Genomic DNA, 26,304 nt, shown 5'->3' on the forward strand with positions numbered 1-26,304 from the left:
ACATCTGCAGTTACGGTTGAGACAGCCTCTGTTCCAGGGCTGGATTTTCAACGGGATTGGAAATTCATATGTAGTAGTTTGCTTTATTTGAAAGTTGCTTTCACCTTGTCATTCAAATCAATATACGCTAAAGAGTCCATGTCCCTGATAAGAATCTTATCAGGGACATGGACATGATAGTCCCATGGGTAAGTTGACCAACAAACTAATCACCTAAAACTTGATCTATTCCCTTTAATACACATGGTAGGAGCTGGCTTCAGGTGCTTTTATGGGACTCGGCATCTTACATTGACACTCATCAGCATCTGTCTTTCTTGTCTGCCAATCTTCAAATTACTTTAGCGCCTCACAGTCGGCCCTCTCAGTGCTCCTCCAACCTCCCGTCAATCTCTCTGTCACTTTGTTAGTCTCTCTGTCAGTCAGTCAGGTAGTCAGCCAGGCCGTCACGCTCCGAGGTATTCCCTCGCAGTAGTCCTCAATTCATTTATTTGTTTGTCAGGGCGAGGGCGAGAGGGTTGCGGTGAGACAGAGATTTGGTTTAGTGAGAGGTGGTAAAGAGAAAAAAAAAAAATGCCAAAGTAAGAAAAGTGACAGAGGGATAGAGAGTGAGGGAGAGAGAGAAATGTCAATTTGGAGGGTGAGAGCTTAGTGTCAGACTTTCAAAGAGCAGAGAGTTTGTGAGTGAGAGAAGGTAAGGGAGAGAAAGTCCGGAGTTTACTTTAGAGGAAGACGTTTTACAGAGAGGAAGAGTTGATGGTTTAGAGAGAAAAGGGGAGGAGTGAAAGCGGTTACTTTAGAGGGGGTGGGGGGGACTGAGAAGGCGAGAAAGGAAAATTGTTAGTCTAGAGAGAAAGAGAGAGAGTCAGGGAGAAAGATAGATGGCTGCTTTCCTCCTCTGCTGCCAGTCATTACCTAGTCAGGCCTGAGCAGCAGGTTGGCAGAGCGAGCTCTAATTGAGGAGGCCGGTGGCTTGGAACAGCAGAGAGAGGGAGAGAGAGAGAGAGAGGCAGGTCTAGCTTTCCTCTTTGCTCGTTCATAAATTAGCCTGTCACTCATTACGTTCTGGCATCTGGTTGGGCTCAGAAAACACCATTTCCAAACACATTTGCATTTGTCACAAGTTCCCTTACTCCTAAGCAGAAGATCATAAAGCCTGGCTGTGTACGTGTTGAATATTTTGTAATATATTACGGCATCGGTGTCCGTTAACCCAGAGGAGTGGCAACAGCATGTGTCTTGTTTAGGAAAGCACACAACTCCCAAACCCCCGTTCCCACGCTGTTGTACATACGCGCCCACCAAAACAGCTGTGTCACTCTCACCGCACTCGTGCCTTCCCAGTGGATATTAGAAAAACAAGCAGGTGGATATTACGAGGCTGTCACACATTGACAGGTATTGATCAGGCTGTTACTGAGAGACAAATAGATGCATTCCACAACAGCAATAGAGAGAGAGGCTTTCTGGGGGTTTGTTGCCATCTGTTAATGACTAATGCAGGTTGGAATATGTGGGGAGAAGAGGGACGAGAGGCGGGGGGATAGGATGTTGTAGAGAAGCACAGATGCCGCTGCTAAAAAGATGTCACATGGTATTAGGCTCGCACGGTGCCGTACACCACTGTCATCTTCTCAGGTGACAGTAGCTATCTCCATATTTCACGCTTCTTCTTCCTCCCTCCCCTCAGGTCTCATGCCCTCGCTGTCACACTGTCACGGCGAACCCGACGCCCCCGCCACTCCTTCCCACCTATCCCCTCACTCTTTATACTAATATTTACAGAGACCCATCATTCCCCCATAAGCCAGGACTTGGCCACAGTGGCAAGGAAAAACTCCCTTTTAACAGGCAGAAACCCTGAACAGAACCCGGCTCATGGTGGGCGGCCGTCTGCCTCAACCAGTTGGGTTGAAAGAGAGAGAGAGATAGAGAAAGGGCAGGAGGAAAGAGAACATTGCACAATGCAGGTTCCACATAAAGATGTATAATAATAATAAAATTAATAATAAAACTAATAATGATAATAATAGCACCAATAATAAGACTAAATATAACAATAGTAATAATAATAATAAGTGGGTGTTGAGCAGTGTTGAGCAGGATCGTGGGTGCAGTAGCTGGTTTGCCGTTACAGATCCGGACTGCAGCTCCACAGGCAGAAATGCCTGTAGAAAGCAACAGGAGGAGAGAGACGAGAGAGACGAGAAAGCACAAAACTTTGGGAGAGAGAAGACGCCAAGTTCGTAACAAGCATTGATGGGATATGAACACATATGGATGGAGACGGACGGGAGGAGAGAGGAGCTCAGTACATCATGGGAGTTCCCTGGCTGTCGAGGCCTATAGCAGCGTGACTAGGGGGGTGGTTCAAGCCAAGCCTGAGCCAGCCCTAACTATAAGCTTTATCAAAAAGGAAGGTTCAAAGCCTACTCTTAAATGTGGAGATGGTGTCTGCCTACTGGACACAAACTGGAAGATGGTTCCACAGTAGAGGAGCTTGATAAGTGAATGCCTTGCCTACTGTTGTACTTCTGGAGATTCTAGGAACCACAAGTAAGCTTGCGTTCTGGGAGCACAGTGCTCTAGTGGGGTAATAGGGTGCTATGAGCTACACGATACGATGGTGCCTGACCATTAAGGGATTTGTAGGTGAGGATTTTATATTGTAGTCCGGATTTTATAGTGAGCCAATGCAGTGATGCTAACACAGGAGAAATATGATTTCTTTTCCCAGTTCCTAATCAGTACTCGCGCTGCAGCATTCTGGACAAGCTGGAGAGTATTTAGAGACTTGTTGGGGCATTGTTAGAGACTAGTTTTTCTGCATCTTTTTTGCGACAGGATGTGGCTGATTTGTGCAATGTTACGTTGGTGAAAAAAGGCAGTCCTTGAAGTTTGTTTCATGTGGGAGATAAAGGACATATCCTGATCAAAGATAAATCCAAGATTCCTAAAGGTGGTGCTGAAGTAACTATCATTGGATAATGTGTCTCTGAGGTAAAATAACTTAAGTTTTGGCTGAGTTTAATAGCAGAAAATTGCTGGTCATCCAGGTCTTTATGTCCTTAAGGTATGCTTGAAGTTCAGCTAACTGATTGGTTTCATCAGGCTTCTTTGACAATTACAGTTGGGTCGTCATCTGCGTAACAGTGGAAGTTTAGGGAGTGTTTCCCGATATTGCCTAAAGGAAGCATTTATAAGGTGAATAGAATTGGTCCAAGTACAAAACCTTGTGGAACTTTGTGACTAACTTTTGAGTATATGGAGGATTTATCGTTGTCGTGCACAAACTGATTTTGATCTGATAAATAGGACTTAAACCAACTCAGAGCGGTTCCTTTAGTGCCAGTTAAATGTTCTGTACATCTGTCACATTTATCCCTAATCTTAAACGTATGTTTTAGATTTTAAATCCAGCATTTGTACCAGTTACTATTTGCAGTCATAATTACCAAATTTCCCCATGTGATTTTTTTTATTTTATTTTTTATTTAATTTTGTCTTGCCTGTAAACAAAAAAAGCTGAACACAGACATGTGCCTTCTTCCTGCTTAGCGCATTCAAATCGCCAGCTCATGCTACTAGTACTAGGGCTGTGGAAAGACAACACAATTTTTGTTAGACTTGAGTGTGACAGCTTGACCTTCTCATCTCTCCAGGGTCCGTCGCTCATCACCATAGATACTCAGCTCTCAGCAACCCGGTAAATACCATTAGTATTGACAAAGTCCACTGCTGATAACTGCAGATTCAATGTCCTCCCACTAATGAAGAGAAACAATCATTTCTTAATTTGACCTCCCCAGCATTAGAGTACTTACACCATGGCAACTTGAAATGAGCAAGTATGATAAAGTCGAATATTTAACTAGACACAGATTTAAAGTGTGTTAAATTATCACAGTCTCACGCCAGGCTGAACACTGTGAACAATACAATCCCAGACAGCAAATGTTCTTTCTTTAATCTTTGCAAGTTAGTCAATCTAGTATTGAGTCTTAAAAGATTTGGCCAGTCATGCTAATTTTGTGATTTCCACTTGGTTTAAGAATTGTTTTTGAAGTAGCTAATTCAAAAGTAAAAGCTGATCACTACAATAGTACCAAGAATCTCACTTGAAGAGGAGAAGGCCAAAGCTTATTATGTCTACCCTTCTACATTCACCAAGACACTATGTACGTCACCATCTTCCCATCTTCATATTCAAAGCAAATAAGTCAAAGCCAGCGTCCATCAATCAATTAATTTTTCCAAGTGCAAGGCTGGGCACCAACGTAACATGTTTTCTAGTAGCTTGCTTTTGTTGCTTTAGAAAGAAAATGAAATTTTATGACTAAATACTACAGTAAATTATTTGCTAAAATGAACAGTTTTTAACACTCCAGCTGCTCCCAATGATAGATGTAACCACGTATTCCTAATACAGTGGGGTTACCAACTCTTAACATATAGAACAAATAGGCTAGAACAAATCGTCTTGGCCGAGGGCTGACTGATGCAAAGCTTGGAGCCATTCCCGTGTTTCTAATTAGCCCTGGCTCTGGCGTGCCAGCCAGTAGGCTGATGGTTGGCATGAGGCAGCAGGACAGCCCAGCAGCCCCTGTGTCCTCCACTGTGTCTCAGGGGAGAGTTTCTGGGTCCACTACTGCCTCGGTGAACGGCGATGAACGGAAACTTGGATTGGAAGGGAAGGGTAGCTCACACCCCAAATGACACTCTGTCAGAGGCAATATTTCTTGTTTAAGGGGAACTCTCCATCAGCAATCTGATCTCTACCTCCCCTCACTGCCGCTACGCTCCACATCCACACTTGCAATATTACCCTGTGGAACGGCACTCTATCTGCACCATAACAAACTGACTGATAAACAACATGAATCCCTGTTGATGTGCAGGTATGAAATTAGAAAATTGAAATGCGTAAAAGAGACAGCAGATTGAACCTTTAGTATTTCTCGTTGCACTGCGGATGTCAGGAACAGTCGAGACGCGTTTTAAAGGCTTTTTCTCAAAATGAAGACATGAACACGGCAGCACCAGCAGGCATTTCTGCCTAACCAGCAAGTGCAAGAAAATAGAAAAAGAGCAACACGAGATAAAGGCAGAGAAAGAGAGAGGAAAAGAGAGAGAGGGAGAGAGAGGGAAGGGGGAGAAATGGGGAAAGACGGGGAAGTGAACTGAGAGCAGGAGAGAGGCGGAGAGGGAGCAATTTAATGCTGTAATTAAGTTCCTGATAGCACCCTGGGAGATGTGCTTTGGCGTAGCTCCAGGACAGCTTAGCATTGCACCAAGTCTCTTCAACCCACAATCTATGCTTACTTATACACTCACACACACACACACACACACACACACACACACGCACATCATTTGAACAAACAGAAATTTAATACGAGCAGCCTCTCTGTGCTCTGGAGCCGATTCCCAATCCCAGAATATGTGTCAGCTTCACCAAACGATGCACTGACAAGAAGAGACACAAAGGACAAGCAGACTGGCAAGAGGGATGGCTGTGAGAAACCATCACTTGCAGTCACTCTGGCGTTGCTCTCACTAACGCACTGTCGTGCACACAAGGCAGCTGCCTTGACAAGTGCACACAAATCATCCTTAGGAGAGCACGAATGGAAACCTGTCTGAGAAAATACTCTTTCCTCTCCCTCAATGTTTACAGTGCTCCTATCGTGAGCCACCCAAAGCTTTTCAGTGCGCTCTGCTGCACCTCATGCTTTTCTTCTTCTTTTTCTTTTTTTTTCCACTCTGTTCTTTGGCATCATGGCAGGATCTACATATAAGTGAAACCTATCGGTTTAGAGCGCTGATCTGTAAGACAGTAAGTTTGACAAGTGCGCTAATGTGCTGCCAAGTTGTCCAGGTATGAGGGCTGTGAGAAGCATAGCAGCTAATTTCCCCATCTGTGCATTCCTGTCAAGTTAAAAGGTGGTCACTGAGAGGAGGGGAGAGAAAGAGGCAAGACCGCAGAGCGAGAAGGGATGACAGGGAAAGAGGACTCGGAGAGAGCCAGAGAGAGTGAGTGAGTGAGAGAGAGAGAGAAGGAAGAGGCAATTTCGCCCAGCTCCTCTCCAACAGCCCCATTCCTCGCCTCCTTCAGGCCAAGCGGAGCAGCAGCAGGAGCAATAGGATTTTAATTGAGGATAACGCGCATCAGTAGGATGTGAGATTTCCCGGGGATTGGTGACCAAAGACGTGGGAGAACGGGATACAGTGCTGCAAAGAAAGAGTTGCCATTGCAGAGACGAGAAAAGGGGAACAGGTCCGTCGGAATCGGCAGATTTCGGGGCTCTTGCGACGCCTCCAGATCGCACCTGTGCGTCGTGCCTGTCCTCACACTCTGGGGATAAAAGTGCGTAATTTTTTTTTTTTTTTTTTTTTTTTTAACCGTTTTTACGCACGGTGACACGCCGAGCTGGAGACACGCGGATACGGTCCTGGACGCACGATGCTGATCGGTAAGTGTTGAACACCTCCAGTCCTCCACTCTTTTGCCGGGGATATTGTGGCTGCGCTGAGTATAAAAAATCTCTCGGCACATTTATGAAAGGATACCAGAAATACCACGGCGTGGGGTCCGTGCGGATGTTGTAGAAATGTCGCAGCGGTGCTGTTGGAGAGACAATATTGAAGTATGATAACATCACTCAAAACACGGTGGGGATGGGAGCGGGCGCGCCAACAGTGGCTCTCGGCAACATTGGGGAACACACAGGGTTTTGTAGGCCAAATAATCGGGCGCGCGCGCTGAACGTTGGAAAAAAAAAAAAAAAAAAGAGTCGTTTTGTGGTTGAAATCCACGTGGAATTGATCGGTAGCCTCGGTCTTCTCCCCGCTCACACAGTAACGGTGCAAAGAGGATTAAAACTCTTATCGATCGAGTTGCGCGGAGCTCAGGACGGATCCCCGGACGCCAAAAGTCTTGCGTCCTGACTGGGGTGAGTGACGGGGGACACCTCAGCCTCCCGACTATCTCTGGAAGTTCACTCGTATCGGGGAAATGAAGTGTCATTAACGAATAGGACATCGATGGCGACGTTTATAATTTTTCACTTTTAAAAGTGAGGAAGCCCGAAAGCACGCCGGGAGTTTGAAGCGGTTTTCCGACCCGTCTTCTCAAACTACGACCTGTCACCGGTCACAGCCAAATTATAATCAACGATGGCCTCAACCAGCAAATTACGAGGAAATACACGTTCGTTCAAATTGATTGTGCTGGAATTATTGACTATATGGAAACCAGTGTTGTTTCGACTGTGTGAACAGGGTAACGGGAGGTTTTGTGCGTATTAGGAATTAAATGTAAAGAGAATGGTCCCTAAAGGATTTTTTTATCTTGACGTTTATTTTGTAGGTTTTCCTAACAGGGTCGGATATGCATCTAAAAATAATCAATAAACATTTATTCATTTGTTTTCAGATTACCCACTGAGCCTTCAGACAATTAGATGTCTTATTGATAAAAATGATCACATTGCCTGACCTATTAAATAATTAAATTTGTGGATTCCTCAAACTTTAATAAGGTCTGAAAAATTTACCACAGGAAAAAAAAAAAAAAAATTAAAAACTTGACTCAATTTGATATCTTTGGTTGAATTTGATACTGGCATAACTGGCAATGACAAAACTGACCCACTAAATCCAGAATAGAGAACTTCTCCAGTGCATTTGCATAGTGAACTCCATCTTATCTCTGACTATATCACAGAATAAAGGTGGGCTTGTCTTTTGTGTTGGCTGAGCTGAGGGATAACTAGTGGACCTGCACCGCTCTGTTCCCGTGCCTCACCTGAACCACTGATTTATAGCCGTGGCTCAATCTTCTGTTCTTTTATCCTGCCGAAAAAAAATTCTTACATACCAGCGTTTCTCTGGGTGGATCAAGCTTTAAGTCCTTCCTTCCATTTCAGAGACGAAGAAGCAGAGAGTGTAAGAGAATGTGAAAATGAAAAGGATGAGATTATTACAAACAGCCGAAGAAAATACACTGATACTCTTGTTTACCGTCTCGGAAGTAATGGTTATGTACTCAGACAGGGACACCAGGCCTCTAGATGTGATGGATCTTGCTATAAGTGAGATTGTGGGGTGCTTTGAGATCTCGGTGCTCTTAAAATGGCTTCGGTACATGGGCCAGTGACTCATGCAAATGGATGCCACATTAGCATTTCTCCAGATATTTACGTCCCCTTCCAAACGCCACCGATTCAGCCCTCCGCCAGTGAGGATGGATGCGCGCGAGGCACCAAAGCCCTCAGCGTTGAGGTCTTTGACCGAAATGTTTTCCTCTTCTCTCTCATGTCAGGGTTCTCTCTCCCTCGACCTTTTTGTCAGCTCATAAAAGCGCACCTCTTCTGTCAAGTGGAGCACTAACTACCCAGGCCTTTGTCTTGTGCTGATTTCACCTCGGCCATTATGTTGTCTTAAAAGCTGCCTGGTGGGTCACAGGGGAGCTCCGTGGCTGCTGCCGCTTCCTCTCAGCACCAGATAACAGCCGTTCCTTAACAATGGCCGCGATTACACACTGTATTGTTGCCTTCTGAGAGGTGGGCGCTGTTTCCCTTTAGTAATGCTTGGAAGAGTTGACGAGGAAAAGAGATGGAGGTGGGGGCTCAGCCTTGTCTCGCCTCACCCTCCCATCCACAACCCCTCACTGTCCCCCCAAGCAGTAGACAGGTTGTGGAGCCGTGGGAGGGCTGATTATAGGCCTGTCCCTCTGGGAGTGGGTGCCATTCTTCCTCTTCCACTCCTTTTTTTTTTTTTTATCTGCAAGATCTGAGGTGAGGGGGTTGGGGATGCATGGGAAGCGGTGTTAATCTGCGCTAAACAGGGCGGAAGCTTGATCAGGCCTAATTACGTGGGGTTAGAGTTACACTCTGTGACCACTCAGTGGGGGCTGGCCACACCCTGGAAGCAAGGCTATGATAGACTGACAGAAAATAAGAATTACTTTGAAAAGTGTGGTTTTGTGAGTAGCGTGAGAAGCATACCGACAGCATGGTTCCAAATTTGGAACACAAACCTCAGCTTAATATTTAGTCTAACTGGCAGTCTTTGACCTTGAGATGTCTCTGTCCACTTGCCCTTGGTTCCAGCTTTAACGTGTAAAGGCTGGAGGGGTTCCCAAGCAGTAGGGAGCAATAGCACATCTGTTTGAAGGTGTTGTGCAGGTGGAGGGGGGCATAAATGAGGAGGTTAATGAAAAGGCAGGGCTGTTGTATTGAGGGCTACGGTCCACTTCTCACCAACTCCACATCTGCAACACCATCGCACCGTCAGCCCCTTAAACGCAACGAGCTCTCCCTCGAGTGTGCGCTGTGCTAAACGTCCGCGCGCTTGTGGTTGGAAGCAGCTGCGGGCTTCTGTCTGGACTGACCCAGTGCGTGTGGGTGCGTGGGCTGCCTGAGAGGCAGTGAGACGACATGATGGATGGATCTCCCGGGGCCTCCTGTCTCTTTGTCCATCCCTCGTGGGCCGGGAGGGATGAAGGTAGCAGCTCTCCAGCTCCTGCTCAACCCACTTCTACCTTCTCTCTCACACTCACACAGCAGAGACAAATGGCCCACTGCTCCATTAGTCCAAGAAACACCCCATCTCAAATGACAAATCTGTAGTGAAACTGACTTTTTTTATTTTTTCATTACCTCAGCCCCTATTAGTCTGTGTCATTTCTGTAAAGACCCCTGTGAAAATGAAAGGAATGTTTAGTACTACCACAAATTGCAATATATATTATGTCATATTTATTGTTTGTCATCTTACCGTATTTTATATGTGGTCCCTCTGGAGTAAAGTTCTATCCCACATTGCAGTAGTCAATTCATGTTTGTGGCTCCTTTTCACTTTAATGTGACAGTCAGCCACTCCAGGTAACAGGACCAATGGGACATCTTATTTCTCCAAAACTCGGTCTTTCCATAATCCATACTATTTTTTTTTTTTTTTTACTCTTGCTGTAGTCACTATTCTTGATCTTGTTTTATATGTTACACAGTAGAGATCAGTCCAGGAGGTGGTGAGTTTAAAGACCTTGCATATCATAAACTTCTAACGTTCAGTGCTTCTCAGAAGTCGATTTGTGATGAAATGTTGGTATTGGAGGGTGAGTCACACCTTCTACTCATAATACAATGTGTCTGGTCTTTTGATGCTATTGAGGAAATAAAATTATAAGACTCCTCTCCGATGGATTTCTTTCTGTTTGATTGCATTATGCTGAAGGGCGACTCCGCCAATTTTACAAGCTGGAAAGAAGTGAGTTCACCAGACCTCTTTAGCCCATTCCTCATGTCTGGCTGACGCTAGCAGCTGGTGGCTACATTAGCCGCTACTAGTATAACACACCCGAACGTCTGACCTCCAAATCGTTGGTGGTTGAGTTGCATTGTGGGTAATGTAGGTGCCAGACTTTGACAAGGAAGAAGAATGCTGTGGGAATAAAAAAAAGACAGTGTTTTATGGTTCTGCTGCATTGATTTTTTTTTTTCCTTTTTTTTTTAAATCGTTTTTTTAACTCTTCATCTTACCATGTTATACGAATGCATTGCGCTTTAAGCGAGCTACTCCTTAAGTGTGGAACAAGGGCATCGATCTCATTCTGAAGGACTGACACCAAAGCTGACGTTTTCTGTTTATGTTGTGTTCATTTACTTATCTTTCGGATTTTTTTCCTCCATTTCCAGTGTTTAGAGTGGATTTTTTGTACGTGAATCGTAGGGGTTGGGGAGCAGGGTGAGTGGGTGGACTGTGGCAGCAGCAATAATTAGACCTGTCTACATGGACCTGCAGGCGCCTTTCAGACACGTCAGAGGTCAGCAAAGAGCAGAGGTCACAAGTCAGTGAAGTAACCGAAATATGACCTATTCTGTGCTAGTTTTCCCCGAACCCCATAGATAATCATGAGATCTTTGTATATATACAAACACTTGCATGCTCTTTGTAGTAGAATGTAAGAGTGCAAGTTGTATGGTGACAGAAACTATATGTCTGCTTTTGCACATACGGCGTTTGTATGCATGGTTCGTACATTCCCCTTTCTTGCCGTGGGCCCCCCTGGGGGGGAAACTGCCTATGTGTGAGTGACAGTTCAAGTCATTTCGCTGAAATGACAGCGTGGGTTTGATTGGCCCGCCTGCTGAGGTGATGGCTTCAGGATGCTGAGAGCTGTAGGCATATGTGAGGCCCAGCGGGAGCTCTGACAACATGAGAAATGGTCCCACGCTGCACTCTGCACCAAAGCCTCACCACTTAGCCTCTCATTCCCTGGTTGCTAAGGCTAAAGATGGAGGCCTTGAAGAGAAAGGGCAACAAATTACACATCCCAGCGTTGCATGTGTGTCCGTGATTGTCTGTGTTTTTCTGCGCTTGTGAATTCATCAGTCTTCAGCAGGTAAGGCAGCTTTCAACTTAAGTGGGCGACTAGTCCTCCTCTTGATGATCTGACCTTGACTTAGCTGAGCGAGAGAAGAGCTAAAGGCCCTTAAAACCAACAGTCTGGAGGATGAGAAAAAACACAGATTAAAAAGAAGAGAGAGCCGACAAAGAAAGAGAGAGTTAGAAACTGAGACAGGTGTAAAGAGAGAGGACTGAAACATAAAGTGAATGTAACATAAAAAGGAGATATCTCTATTATTCTCTCCTGTGGTTCTCACTCCTCTCTCTGTCTCAAGTGTATTTATAAGTCATCAAACCAGACTGTCTATATAACTGCCCAAGCTTTCCAAGCACAAGGATCGGCGGCTGAAAAAGTAACGAAGGCCATCGATTTTACAGTCAGCTCCAGCCATCAGGACCCGGTGCCCTGAGCGTCGGATCTGCGATACTCCAGGGTCCAATGCCCATAATAGAGAGCAGCTAGTGTGTAAGCGGTCGTAAGTGTAAACAGAAGACGCGGTGATCCAGCTCTAATGGCTGTCTCTGCTCCAGCTCTTTGTTAGCCGTCAGGATGCTGACCTCCACCTGTACTGCCACGCCATCTCTTGAGTGTTTAACAGCCCGCTGCTCACCGGATTAATTGAAGTGACTGGGAATTAATGTCCAATCATTGTCCTAGATGCACGTCCGCGCAAGCAAAAACTCTTTGAAAAATAACGAATGTAAAAAAACACGACTGTATGCACACGCAAAAGATTAAAAAAAAAGCTGTAATCTGAACATAAAAGAGCTGCCCTACCACAAAAATCATAAAAAAATATTCTCAGTTTGATTAGGTTATTTTAATACACACAATAACACTAAACAAACAACTAAACCTGAATTATTAATGTTTTCTGACAAAGTTAAAGGTTTGTTTACATCCCTGATGTTTGTAAACAGCAGTAAAAAAGGCGGTTGAGCAACCCAAAATCTCTTAACTCTTAAATTATGTATGTGAATAGATTTTTACATTTATACAATCAGAAAATTAAGGATTGGGGTCTTATGAAATGTGTAAGTAATTGTAAAAGTGTAATGACAATACACAAAAAACAGTATACATTTTTGTAGACACAGAAACACACACAAAAGATAAAACTCAGCTGAATTGCTGTGCCTAAACAGCAACTGAATATGCATAAATCAGTTGACTGCGATGACCAAAACAGACAGGGTGTATTTCCTGTGTGCTCACACACACACACACACACACACACACACACACACACAACACAAGATGCAAACACCAGTATTTATAGTAAGCATTTTCTGGATACAAACACACACCTACACACACACTGGGGCACATACAAATTGGCAGAGATTGCACACCGAGGAACACACGTTTGGGTATTTATGATACACATAAATCAAATGTAAAAACCACATACACACATACACAAATTCTAGCGGGCAATTTTGTTCACACAGAGACACACTTAAATGCAATCAATGGTATATATTTCTTGTGTAATCGGACTGCAATGGATACGCACAAACAGTGTACGCATATATAGTACATGTGTAAATGAGTTGATAAAAATGCAATTGCAGGTACATAAAGAAAGTGGGTGTCCTTAGGAGCACAAATATAATTATATATAAAAGATGTAGAATTATCTAAAGCCTGCTGTTTAGTTCAGCTGCCTCACTTCTCCGTGTTTGTTAACACACACAGACATTTTCAAAGCTGTCTGTGTGTGTTGTGTGTGTGTGTGCTGGCCTCGCATCGATAACAGAAATTGGCATTCTTGGTACTTTTCGTCAGTACTGAGCCGCTGTGGAGAGAGTCTGACTGGGAATGATCAGCTCTAATGATTTTATGAGAGTCTACATGATTAATGTTGGCACGGCAGTGTGTTTGTGAATAAACCTCTCTCTCTCTCTCTCTCTCTCTCTCTCCCCCCTCCGCTTCACCCCCTCCTACACCACCCTTCCTCCCTCATCTCAGAGGGAACCAGAGGGAATATCCAGTCTCAGTGCGTGCTGATTTCTGTGGCGCTAGCTGCCGTTCGCCACATTAGTGTGTGACAATGGGCCTCTTTGAAGTGTGTTATTCTAGCGTTGCTCGCGGCCCGGCGCAGCGGAGAAGATGTGCCAGCTCACTGTGCAGACAGGGCCAGCCACGAGCACGCGGATAGACAGAAGGTATAGTCACGCATGTGCACGCCCGCACAGACAAAATACCGGGGTCAACACAATAGCTTTCACACCCACATCCTCTAAATACGCTTTATATAAGTACTTCCATCGCAGACAAAAGCCAAGCACTCCTCTTCTCTATGCACGGCTCTGCCTCAAAGCACCACACGGCACCAAATGAGAGCCTGCACCGTCCTCCCATCACTTCCATCAACAATCCACCCATCTATCATCCAGCTGTCCATCCATCCATCCATCCTCTCCCTCTGTTTTTTCCCGTCCTCCTCTGTTCCTTCTGTAGGCCCAGTCCAATCTCAAAGCTTAGTTGAGCTCCGTCTCCTTTCGGCTTATCTCCAAAAGCTGCGTCTTTCATTTGAGTAAATGCCTTCATTCCCAGCTCCTCTATGAGGGAGCTGATAAGGGATGTCTTTTATCCACAGCAGATAGGCTTTTCCCCCCCCAGCCCAGTGTGGGTGCTTGTGTGTATTTATACGCCGGCATGGCATATGCAAAATTATGTGTGAGAGATTATATTTTTGAGTCTTGTGTCGATGGGGTTTTTTTTACATATACATTTGTGAGACTTACATGAACAGTTTTTGTACGTATGAGAACAGCGAACGATTCCGTGGTTTAAATATGCATCATGTTTCGAGCCATCTTCTCATGCTGCTTATCATTCAAATGTGACATTTCTGTGATTACACATAATCACACAAGACTACTGCAACCTTGCAGGTGTCTCTAATAGGAAGTGATTAAGTGGGACAAGCTAATCATCGTAGTGCCTTACGCACATGTGTGTATGTGTGCGTGTATGTGTTCAAGATGAGGCTGTCTAACGAATTGATTAGGGCTGCAGAGTGGATTTGTTGCCAGACATGGAGAGATTAGTTTTGTCTGTGTTTGACTGAATCTAAGCCGTTGCCAAATGCTGCACTTTTGTCTCCGCTCTAACACAACAAATGTATCGATTGGCCCCTGATGCTCCAAATGTCAAAGCTTCTCCGAAGACATTTTTAAAGTGTTAAGAATAAGACTCAAGGCCAGAAGTCTTTGCTGAACATGCTCTTGACTATCTCAATTTTTTCTGCTTTATATCTGTTCCATATTTCCTACCAATTGTCATTCTGTATCTTTCTACTTGCTTGCTGTCTTCTTGCCTCTGTCTCTTCTTGGATACAGTCCCACTGATCACATCTTGCTGTGTCTTGGACACTGTGTTACAGGAGCACAGAGTGGTGCAGCAGGTGGTAGTAATGGTGTTACACTGCCTGTCTCTGATCTGGGCAAAAACCTCTCTTCCTGTAGTAGTTTGGGGCCAGCAGAGCTGCCCCAGCTCTCTTCTAGCCTCAGTGGACGACACAGCTTGTCTCCTTAGATCTGCATTTTCAGACGCTGCCCTGCCCATTTGGAGCTCCTGCCCTCCCCCTCAAGCGCAAGCCAACCGCAGCCCTTCTCTCAAGGGACGGATGAATAAAATTTGTAAAGCTATTGGAGCCAACACAAAATACTCCTCACCTCGGTCCCTGCGGAGCCCCAACCTCATTGACTTGGGTTTGTTTGCTGGAGGCCAATGATTGTGTTCAGGCTGATCTTAGCGGAATGGTGAGCACAGAGTCAATGAGAATGATGCATTAGCAGCTCTGCATCTATTAAAGCTGCTTGCTGCAGTTGAAGCCAGACACCACTTTGCAGGGATTTATCAAGCTGGTTACCAAAGAGAGGTGATTGAATTCATTTGCTTACTAATGAGGAGGGATTGCGAATTGTACATTTCCCCAGCTACACTTGCACCTGTTAAAACCATTTGCTTATTACTGCAATCAAATCCAACGCTTGTTCACTGTCACATTCATACCGCTTGTTGTCACCTCATCGGCTGCCTTTGTGCCGTTTCGGTACTTAAACCCATTTCACATGGGCTGGTTTCTGTTGGCTTGTGTCCTTAAGGGTCTGAACTACCTTTTGCAGCTAATTGAGTCGCAGAATTTGCGTCTTGTGCCAGTGTGTTTTTGTCACCGTAATTTTTTTTTATTAAATTTTTGACTAATTTATGTTCTTTTAGGATTTTTCTAGAAACAAATCCAGTTCCAGTTCATCTTTAAACAAAGAAGAATTTTTCAAATCGCACTATTAAGCAGTGACACTATGTTCCAGAGGGAAAGAGTTCATTTGCAGTGAAAAAAGGTAAGGTAAATTAGCTCATGCCGGAATCATATTTTTCATCTCCGTGTCAGTTTAGATCAATTGTTGAGGTGTTTTTTTTTTCGTCCTTTTGCATGATCCTATAGGAAACACTCAATTGTAATCAAATCCAATCAAATAACTGTTTCAGCTCTCGCTCTCTCCCTTTCTCTCAGTCAATCAACAAAATTGATTTTATTAGAGGTAATTGTTCCCTGTTTGATGTTCATGATGTCTTGATTAGCCCTATTCTCTTGAGTGTTGTCGTGGAGACTGTGCTCTCCTTCTGTTGTTAAAGCCAGATTAACAGTAAATCCTCTTTGTCTCAGCAGACAGCAGCAGACAGACCGAAGTGGGTTAGCAGAGGCCGGCAGAGTCTGATGGAGCTACAGTATGTTAGCCAAAGGTCAACAAAGCTACAGCTACACCAGACTTATGTCATCTGCATCAGATTTACAGAGAGGACAGCCGTGGATGTTGCCTTATAAATATGGGATCGATTTTGATGATGTTAGCACTTATGTGACTGTTTGGTACGATTTTGTCCCAGCCTACACTGTACTGGACTGTTTTTTTGTTTTTTTAAACGAGTTTTTGAAGATTTTGGCACATTTTAAAGTATCAGTGTAGTATTAGGCGACCCTCTACTAGTAATAGAAATTATACAAAATAGCCTTTACCTAAGTAAAAGTTATACCTCACAAAAGTGCTCTCATTATAGGTAAACATCCTTCATTCAAAATTCAACTTGAGCTAAAGTATAAAAGTATTAGCAGGAAAATGTAATTAAAATCAAAAGGGAAAAAGTACTCATCAGGTGGTTGAATGCCCCCTGTCAGTGAAATATTGTAATATTGGATTAAATATTAATGATGCATCGCTGTGTAAGCAGCCTTTTAATGCTGTAGCTGGTGGAGGCAGGACCAACTACTTCATACTGTTGGGTAGTTTACTGTGTAACAGCTCATCTTCATCAGTGCATATTTTATAAGCTCATCATATGCTTTGTATGTCAAATTTAAATACGCAAAGTAACTAGTAACTACCAATGGCATATAAATGTAGTGGATCGGAAGTATAAAGTTGCATAAAATGGAAACCTCTAAATGGTATTTAAGCACAGTATTCGAGTGAATGTACTTAGTTACTTTAACCCATTAACCCCGCCTTAAGTCCCTGTGAGAGGGAGAGTTTCTTTTCTGTTGCCAAAACTGTGATACCCATGCTGGTATGAGGTATGGAAACATCAGATTCCTGCAGTCCCAGCAGCAGCAGTCCAAGGCTTACCACACGCAGACTGGGAAGTCTGCTAAAGATTTCCCATGATGAGGGCTCAATCTAGTACGTGTGCACTTTACAGTACTGGGCGCTTTGTGGGTGTTCGTCCATCCCAAATGACGGCGGAGCTTATTTTCTGTCTGTTTTTTGGATCGCCCTCACCAGGCTCTCTCACCCAAGGTATAAATGCTTTGACACTTGAGGACACTTCAGCAACTTTCAATCGAGATTAATTTGTCTTTGAGATCTGCCAAGGTCTCCGTGGATGCATAGCTGAGAGCACGAGCGAGAGAAAGCGATGGGCCTTTTTGTAGCCGCTGTCTCAGAGATGTGGTTCCATTCGCACTTCGCAACCAGAGGGGACAGCTCACTATATCATTCAGCCGTTTGTTATTTTGTCTGAAGCAGGAGTTGGCTGAGGGGAAAAAAATGTCTCTCTCTTTCCCCAGATGCCTGAAGGTGAAACCCATGCATCATCCTGCAGAGAGCGTCCGCACTGTTTGGTTTTGCGTGAATGCTTGTGTGTGCTTTCATGGAGATGTCCACATCAATATGTGTGCATAAATGGGAGGCTTATTCTTAAGCTATCAGGTGTCAGAGACTATTATTCAGGCTGAGTGAACCAGATTGAATTCCTTTGATTCAGTTTGGTATTTCATTGGTGTTAAACTAAACAAACCCGACGGGTTGCCTGTGTTTTTTGACTACATCCGCTTATTTCCAGCCTCTACTCTCTCGATTTATCTACCTCTCCCGGTTCCTTTTGCTTTCAGCAGGACTTCTCCTCTTTCCTTTGCTGCCATGTCGCTCTGCTATTTCATCTCATTTGTACTCTCATACTGATATTATGGTTTTTGTACAGCTGACGCTCAGTGGAGCTGAAACCAAGTTAGTGTTCGACTTCTCGGTCCACTCTGGGCGTTTATGGGTTCTGTGTGGCCACAAGCAGTGGGGAATCCATTTGCAATTCCCACTGCTTCCCAGTGAATCGCAGTGATCCGTGTTTCTCCTGTTTCTGCACTGGTTATTAAAAGCCAGGGTAAAGGTTACAGTAAATGCCACTCAGCTGATGTGCAGCTCAAGCTTGGCAGACCTCTCCAAACCCCACACCACCCCGATTTTCACTCTAACATTTTAGGGAACAGTAATTTCACCTTTCTTGCTTTTTTTTTTCACCCTCTGCTACACCACCAAATTTGGCAACTGCAAAGCAGCCTTACCTTAAAGTCTGCTAAAAAAAAATGTGTTCCCTGCCTCAGAATTAAAATTAAAGCATGAAAAGCAAAGGCAGCAACAAATCTCACCAAGCACCTGAGTCTAACAAATTAGCAGTTTCTTCTGAATCCTCCCCCCGTCTCCTCCCTGTCTCAGGCGCTGTCCCTCAGAGCCTTCCTCCCCCTCCCTCCTCCCCTTCCCTTGTCACCACTTCTCCCAGACACCCTGGGCACTCATCACAGAGGTCACGCACCTGTCGCCTGCTGTAAACAGGAAATGAATAATTCAAGAGACTGCACTGGTTGACTGCAACAGCTGATGGTCTCTCTCTGACGAGCAAAGATTTATCCCAAAGATTCATGTTATAATCCTCAGCTGGAATCACACTAATGAGAAACGCTCTCTAGAGAGCCTGAGGACCCACTCTGAGCCAGACCGCATGTCCTTGACCTCTGTGGGTGATAAAGTTAGTTTGAAATGGCAGTCTGTAGTGGCACAAGAAACTTCTGCTACATACTCTGCTTTGCATTTTTTGATTTGCAGTATTGTGCTGACGTGGAATAGGACCAAGTTCACTTTTAACAAGGGTAACTGTGAACGAGAGATCATCTCTTTGCTGTTTGGTATTTCCTCCTCTCCTCTCCTCTCCTCTCCTCTCCTCCTCTCCTCTCCAAGGTGCCACAAAGAGAGCTGACCTATAACAGAGCTGACCTATAACAAGTTATATGTGAGAGAAATACGCAAGTAGCAGGTTGAGAGGCAGCAAGATGACAGTTGGTTTTGCTGGGTAGCTGGAGTGATTGCTTTTCGCTCCTTATCGCCACACCAGCAGGTGTCTAAAACGAGCTGTGGTGCAGCACTCTGAGGGGATCCACAACTGTAACACCCTGGCCAGCAGCTCACCCACCGCCGCTGCACCCACAACCCCTATCCCCATCCACCCATCCATCCCTCCGCGCTTCTTTTCTCATCGAGTGAAATCCTGCTGGTCAATAGTAACTTAGGAATCCGGTTATGGCCTCGCTCCACCAAACACCTGCACAGACTCTGATAAGAATCCTTATCTGCTCAGCCCCATGTCTCTTCTTTGCACCCAGGCAGAGCAGGCGGGCCCTAGAGCTGGAGTGGAAGGTATATAACACCACCATGGGTGGTAACATCAATTGTTTTTTCAACCACATCATCCTATCTGGTGTGTCATGTAGGACAGGGTTTGGAAGGGAGAGAGGAAGTAGGCAGTTGTGGCAGAGGAGCGAGGTGCTAAATCCTTTGCTGTGGTGAGGTTTTTCTATTTAAAAACATCCTGGCTGCCCGGCTCGGGTGCGCTGCCTGCAGTACAATGCCTCATATGAAGAATCATCCCTTTATGCCATTCTCCCGTCTTGTAATTACACATGAGGAATGAGAGGAGACATCTGCATGCCAGCACTTTGAGGAGAGGAGGAAGGAGACAACAAAGGGCAGAGCGGCTTCTCACAAAGGCTTTCCAATTTGCAGCTTGCAGCTGTTTCTCTTCAGAGAGCTTGTCGAACGGCCCGTCCTGTCTCAGCCTGAAAGTGCCTCACAATCCAAATGCTGATTTCTCGGCCGCTGCTGATTGGAGGCTGATGTTTGGCACAGGATAACACTTTTCCTCCTTCGTAAGAATTTGTTGGGTGTTTGAGCCTGACTCTTCTCCTCCATTAACAAGTGTTCGGAAGCGGGCGTGATGAGAGACGGATCGTTTAGGGAGGAAGGGGTTAGCTTGATGACAGTTTCTCACAGCTGTATTAGGTGTTGTGTATTATGTGTGCACCGCAGGGTGATACATACAAATAAACCCCCCCACCACCACACACACACACACACACACACACACACACACACACACACACACACACACACACACACACACACACACAGATCCCCTACTGTTCACGAACACTGGTCTTTCTGCATCTGTCTTCATTGCACACTGTCTATTCATGTATATAGACAAGTGTTGGAGACTGTCTGCACGTGACTGTGTATAAATACTGAGCAGTTTGTGCTCGTTGTGTTTGCTTGTTTCCTGGCATTTGCCCACCATTATTTCAACTATGTTTGCCGCATATGCTGAACAGCATTGAAAACCAAATGAGTCTAATGGAACCACAATGCATGGCACCGCGACCCGTAAATTAAGTCCCACAGATGTGCTTCTGTAGATTAATCTTCCCGCTCATGAGCAATTATTCTGGCAGTGACGCTGAGGCATGAGACTGATTTGAAACAATTACAGCCCAGGTTGGGCAAAATTAGCTCGTTCATTTCCCAAGGCCGCTGCTGATTGAATGTGAGGGCATTTCAAAAAGCAGCCGAGGGGTAATTGGTTTTTAACATGGGCACGTCCTCCAGCCAACCTTATAAGCTGAGCACGGGCACTTTAGAGTTAAATTCTTTAAATATATTCTCTCTCAGCTTTGCTTTTAGTCAACAAAGATATTAGTCAGGATTTTGTAACCCTACGTTGCTAATTAAAATTATCTTTGAATTGCTACTGTGTTGTTTTTTTTTTCTCGAAACGTTATCTACGTTATGGAATGTGAGCTAATTTATTCAGTACCACTGTGCTAACCTTCACAGCTGGAGGGCTTTTATTACCACAGTCCCTTCCTATGCCATAACTCTCATGTAACTGCAATTCTGTTCTTCAAATGATGTAAGAGCCGTCTCCCACTTCCCTGCTATGTGTTAAAAGGTAGATAAAAAAATATATGGCCCTACAGCTAGGACCTAAAAAGAACAGGAAAGCTTTGCTTTTTTATTGCCAGTACACATTTCCGTTAAGAGTGTTAATTGGCCGTAGACATGCGCCTGAAAGCGGAACTGAAATTAGGTGTGTAATAAGAAAAGTCTAAAACAAAGAACCTGGACAGAGGGAATGAGTTTAGGAGCGAGACATTTTGTGAAAAACAAATTCAGGTGGAATGGGGGTAAATGATCATCAGGCCATTTGAAGGCAAGAAAAAAAAATCATCTCTAGGAGGCAATTTACTGGCTCGCTGCAAGTACAACTTGGTTAGCGGGAGCTCTTTTGCATAACAATGAATGTAATAACACACAAGTAATGTACAGTACAATTCTCTCGGCAAGCTGTTTGCCAGTGTTGTTATATAAATAAAGGGAATGTTCTTGCCTGCAATACCTAAGAATGTCAGACTAGTTGCAACTGTGTAAATGAATCATTAAGGAGCTTTTCTCCCCTGTGTGTGTTGGGACCCAGTGTTTGTCTCCGATGAGAAATTCAGGAGAGGATGGTTCCACTGCATTCGACACAACTACAACTTAATTTTCATTTCGCATTCATCAGAGCCTCATAACCACCTCTGTGCCTGCCTCTCAGTGTCTGAGTGAGTCTTTTCATCTCTTGCTCCTCTCATCTCATCAGCTGAGGAGTTAAAATTAGAAAGCAACCTCTGTCTTGTGCTTATTTTCTCCTGCACACCGCATCCTCCTTCCTCCGAGATCCACACAACCCGGCCCGAACATCATATCTCATCAATTTTTTATGAGTTGTCACAGTTGGCATGATGGCCGTGTGACGCTCGGTTGACCAGATATTTATTCATGTAAAAAACGATGTCGCATTTAATGCCACTTCCACAAATGACTCAATTTGCCGAGGAAATGAACCTCATCTGAGTCCCTGTCAATCATGCAGAATTCCTAGACCTGGGTTTTTTGCATATGTGTGGGCATGGCACAACTTTGAATTAGTTTGTTCAGTCGTGTTTTTTGACATGACACTGCAAGATGGTAGTGCTAGTTCTGATAGTGAAGATGGAGATGAGGGCAACATCAGCTCTGTCAGACAGATGTTTAAACGGTTTGTCATATTTTGCCTTTGATCATTTCCCCTTTTCAACACCGTTTGTGTTATCAAAGTTCATTTTGTTTTTACCCAGAGGGAAAGGTCTAGCAGCTGTCATTATCTTTATACTGCAAAAGGAAGGAGATTAGTAAAAGTGTGGGTGACTTTTTAAAGCTGCTCACCCTAAGGCTTGGAAGCAAAAAAACACAGAGATAGTGTTACTTTCCTTTTTTTTTTTCCGTTTTGTGCTGTTTATCGTCACATTGAAGTTCTGTATACAGCTGCTGCAGCTTGATGACTGCCCATCGGCACCATCTGCATTGATTAATGCGTTTGATGTTCCCCTTTTCCACCTCCTTTTTCCTGTGTAGCATCGGGGATCGGTAGAATCTCTGTTCCCTGCCCCTAGCCGGATGCCTCGTAGGGCTTCACAGTGGGGAAGCTGAACAATTTGTTTCGGGATGGCTCCAGGCTTATCGTCTCGACTTGACAGACGGGCTTTGCCTCTGCTCAGGTTAGGTTTGGTAGCAGTGCGCTGCTCGCTCCTTGGCGGACAGAAATCATTGCAGACACTCCCCCCGGGAGAAGAAGCATCTACATGAGGTCCTGTTACCACCACCGCACTGCCACGACTCACTACTGAGACAAACAGCACAGAACGTGCCGCTGAAATCGTTTCTGTGGTATCAGGTAAAATGTTAAATTTAGGAATTATTTGCTCAAACCTGCTATAAGCCAGCAACCTTAAAATATTCCTTATCTTTTTATGTCAAAAAAGCATTGATGTTGCTCTAATAGTAAGAAAAGTGGCAGATGACAGATGATTATCTAGGATAATTTCAGGGTCATACAGACCTCACTTCTCTTGATTGAATATGAGCCCTAACCTCATTGTTTGTCAATGCCAGTAACACAACTAAAGGTTGATATTTTTCCCTGATGAGACGGTGTCGCTGCTGAAGCCAGAGGCTGTATATTGATCTGATTTAAACTACGATGTTAGGTCATGTTTTATTTATTGGCTGTAAATTAGGCTCCATATAGCTTTATCCACACTATGATGGAGCTGCCTGAAGTCTAAACCTCCTTATAAGTGTGCTGCACACTTGCATCACTTAATACTTTTCAATTTGCGTACGGTAATGAATGAAGCACTAAAACAACCCCAGTGATGTAACTTTACCCCAGCTAGCAAGCGAGCAGAAGCCTGACTGAGTACAGTTGAGGTTTTGGGGTTGACAGAGACCGATTCAACCGATTAACCATCTGACTTTGTACGATTCCTCTAAAATTGCATGTGAAAGAAAAGTTGTGAAATCGTCTGCCTTCCTGAGAGTGCTCTATTTTCAGTCGTGGGTCAAAATGTGCTTAGCCTTGCATATAATCAGGCCACACGGAGCAGTCTGCCACCTCCTGCAATCCAGGGTAGAGGAGGAGAACGGAGAGCAGAACGACATATGAGAGATTTTTTTTTAAACAGCAGATTATTAAGGGTCGCTGAAAGGAGGTAACTGTCCTGAGATTAAATATAATCCTCATAAGAAAAATCTTCAAAACCTTATCAGAGCTCAACGCCAGTAACTCTGCTGGAAATATCTCTTCTCCCCTTCACATGGACACCCAAACGGGAGAGGAAAAGAAACACGACTGTGTGCTCAGTGGACAAGCAGAAACTGACTGTTGAGACATCAAACAGGGTAAAGTGGAATCTCTGTTCTGCTCAAATATTCTTCGCACACATTTACCGCATAAACTGTATCCGCCTGCTGCACACACACAGGAATACAAATTGTTACGTGCGGCACACGCAGTCATCAACTTACACACTCCAGTACACAGTATACAGTCGCAGTGCCGCCAACACGGCATGCCGAGTGACCCAGAAAAAAAGAGCGAAAATGTAATTCAAATAAACAACTTTAAAAGGCTTTAAGGTAAGGTGAGGAAATGAGAGACAGGAAGGATGGGGCATAAAATGAGAGAGTCCTTTGTAGGAATTTTAAATTGCATGCCATTTAAAATTGTTTACGTTTCTCTCATGAAACAGGAAAGTGGCCCACATGCATTAAAAGTCTCCAAAAAGGGCAATTTGAATGCAAAAGCATTCAAATTGAATCACATATTTGTTTGGCCACTTTCCTAGTTTGCGTCTTATATTTAGAATAAGGCTGTATGCATCATGATGACATCATAGCTGCATCTGTGAAGAAACATATGATTCTGGCTGTTTCATGCCCCTGAACTAATCAAATTGGCTTAATTGGGGGCTAATTGAAGTTCTTTCACCATCTTTGCACTGTTTCATCTAATCAGTCCAGCCACATCCTGTCTTAAACTCAAGTTTGCAGATTATCATCTTATGTGAAGGAGGAGTGGAGAATAGAAGTGAGGGAGGAATGGCTGGGGATGGAGAGGAATGAAAAGCTTCAGTCTTTAATTAAAACTGATTGTGGTTAATGTTCTCCGTCCATGCAGTAATGGTCCCCACGGTTGCCCTTGCACCACCTCCTGATCAAGCAGAAGCTAATTGGCTGTTAAGAGTCACTTCTCTCTCTCTCTCTCTCTCTCTCTCTCTCTCTCAGAGGGGTAGATTCGGACATCCAGAGGCAGTATAATGTCATTTCATGCCCTCGAATGGCTGTGAGCCTCTCATATACCATGAGGCCAATTTAGAATTTCCAGATGCAGCTCGCGTGAGTCGGGCATTTGTATGCATTTCATCCCTCGGTTGGAAAAAAAAAAAAGTTCCGTTGGTTGCGTGGTTGTAAGTAAAAAGCATCGGTTCTATGTGGAAAGTTGTAGTTGCCAGCTCTTCCTGTGCTGTCAGATCCAGTCCCATCAGCCCGCGGTCTGAGGCAGGGCAGCGGCTGCTGGGAAGTTTGCGGGGCGGCTGGGGGATGGTGAAACAGTGCGGCAACAGTGCGGCAGATGCACAGTGAGCAACATCGTGTTATGACTCTGACTATATGTGTCAGGACTCAACAGTCTGCACATTTATCATGGCTAAAACCACAGACCGGCATATGAGGACTGTGCTAAACATCATGAAAAAGAGAGGTTATTATGTGTACTTGGCAACTGACGAGAGAATCATCCACATGGTGCAGAGTAATTATGCTCATATTGTGCCTGCACTTAGTGCTCATCATTTCACCAGTCAGCAATTTCCCTCGCAGATTCCCGTACAAAACATTCAAATTTAGATGAGTAGAAAATTAATCGTCACAGCTGGATAATCAGGTCAGACGCCTGATGTCAAAGGTCTAACTGACAGTCCAACTGTTACCCAGCAGGCAGTCACAGCTGAGCAGCAGAAATGTGGGGCACCATGCCCTTAAATTCTGTAGAAATCAACAAAGACGATAAACAAAGAGACAAAGCCAACTTCATCTCTGGTATTTTCTTTTTAAAAGTTCAACTTGTTTTCTTTTCTGTCAGACTCTAGGAAACTGCATCATAAAAGTCATTCTTTCTCTGAGTCTTCTCTTTCTTTGGTCTAAGGATTCCGAAGCCGGAGTAATCTTGCACATTATTTTAGCTCACCAAGCAGCCTTTTGCATCTTAATACAAACACCATAGCCAAAGTCATGAGGACCCCCTGCTAGCTCAGCTAGCAGCAGTACTTGTCCTTGTGTTTTCAGTCTCTGTGGTCCGAAAATGAGGACAGAAGAGAGTACTGCTAGGCTGTTTAGAGTTTAGACCTGGATTGCGAACAACAACCCTTGTAAAGTCAAAATACATATTGCAAGCTCCGTTTTGTGAGATTTAATTTTGGGAAACATCCACTTAGAATTTCTTTAGACTTACCCAGTACATTAGGGAGGAATCGGCTATGCCAGTGCACAGATATCGAATTTTACACTTCTTAAAAATTAAATGAACAGCTATTTTAATTAGGTGTTGAAAAGGTAAAATTAATCATAATTCAAACTAAATAAACCAAATGTTGTTGTTGAAAAAATTATTCAGAATCTGACTTTGTTTGACATGTTTAATACATTGCATTTGTCCAATAAGGCTGAGGAGAGGTCTGTCAGTCAACTATTGTACAGTCCACCCAACTTGGCACCTGTTTTAAGTAGGTTCATCCGAAGCGAAATCGTGCGCTGCCTTTGGGAGGGTAGACAACAACAAGCAGAAGGAAAAACGAGGGTGGAGATCACTCACCAAACTCCAAGACCCTGCTGTGCCAACATCTCTCCCGCATAATTGCACTG

General features: G+C 44.3%; 1 protein-coding gene across 4 annotated transcripts in view; it reads left to right on the forward strand.

Moving 5' to 3' along the window:
• Nucleotides 1–26,304, forward strand: part of znf385c (zinc finger protein 385C) — a 123,508-nt gene that overhangs the window by 68,740 nt on the left and 28,464 nt on the right. The window contains exon 1 of one of the 4 annotated variants that reach the window (XM_040124152.1): nt 6,438–6,473. The exons of the other annotated variants lie outside the window; for them this stretch is intronic. Coding sequence (XP_039980086.1) covers nt 6,464–6,473 — 10 coding nt within the window. The 5' untranslated portion in view covers nt 6,438–6,463. Of the gene's footprint in view, nt 1–6,437; nt 6,474–26,304 lie in introns of those variants that run through there. 4 annotated transcript variants of the gene reach the window in all.

Source organism: Xiphias gladius, chromosome 3 (assembly GCF_016859285.1).
Source record: "Xiphias gladius isolate SHS-SW01 ecotype Sanya breed wild chromosome 3, ASM1685928v1, whole genome shotgun sequence".
NCBI lineage: Eukaryota > Metazoa > Chordata > Actinopteri > Istiophoriformes > Xiphiidae > Xiphias > Xiphias gladius.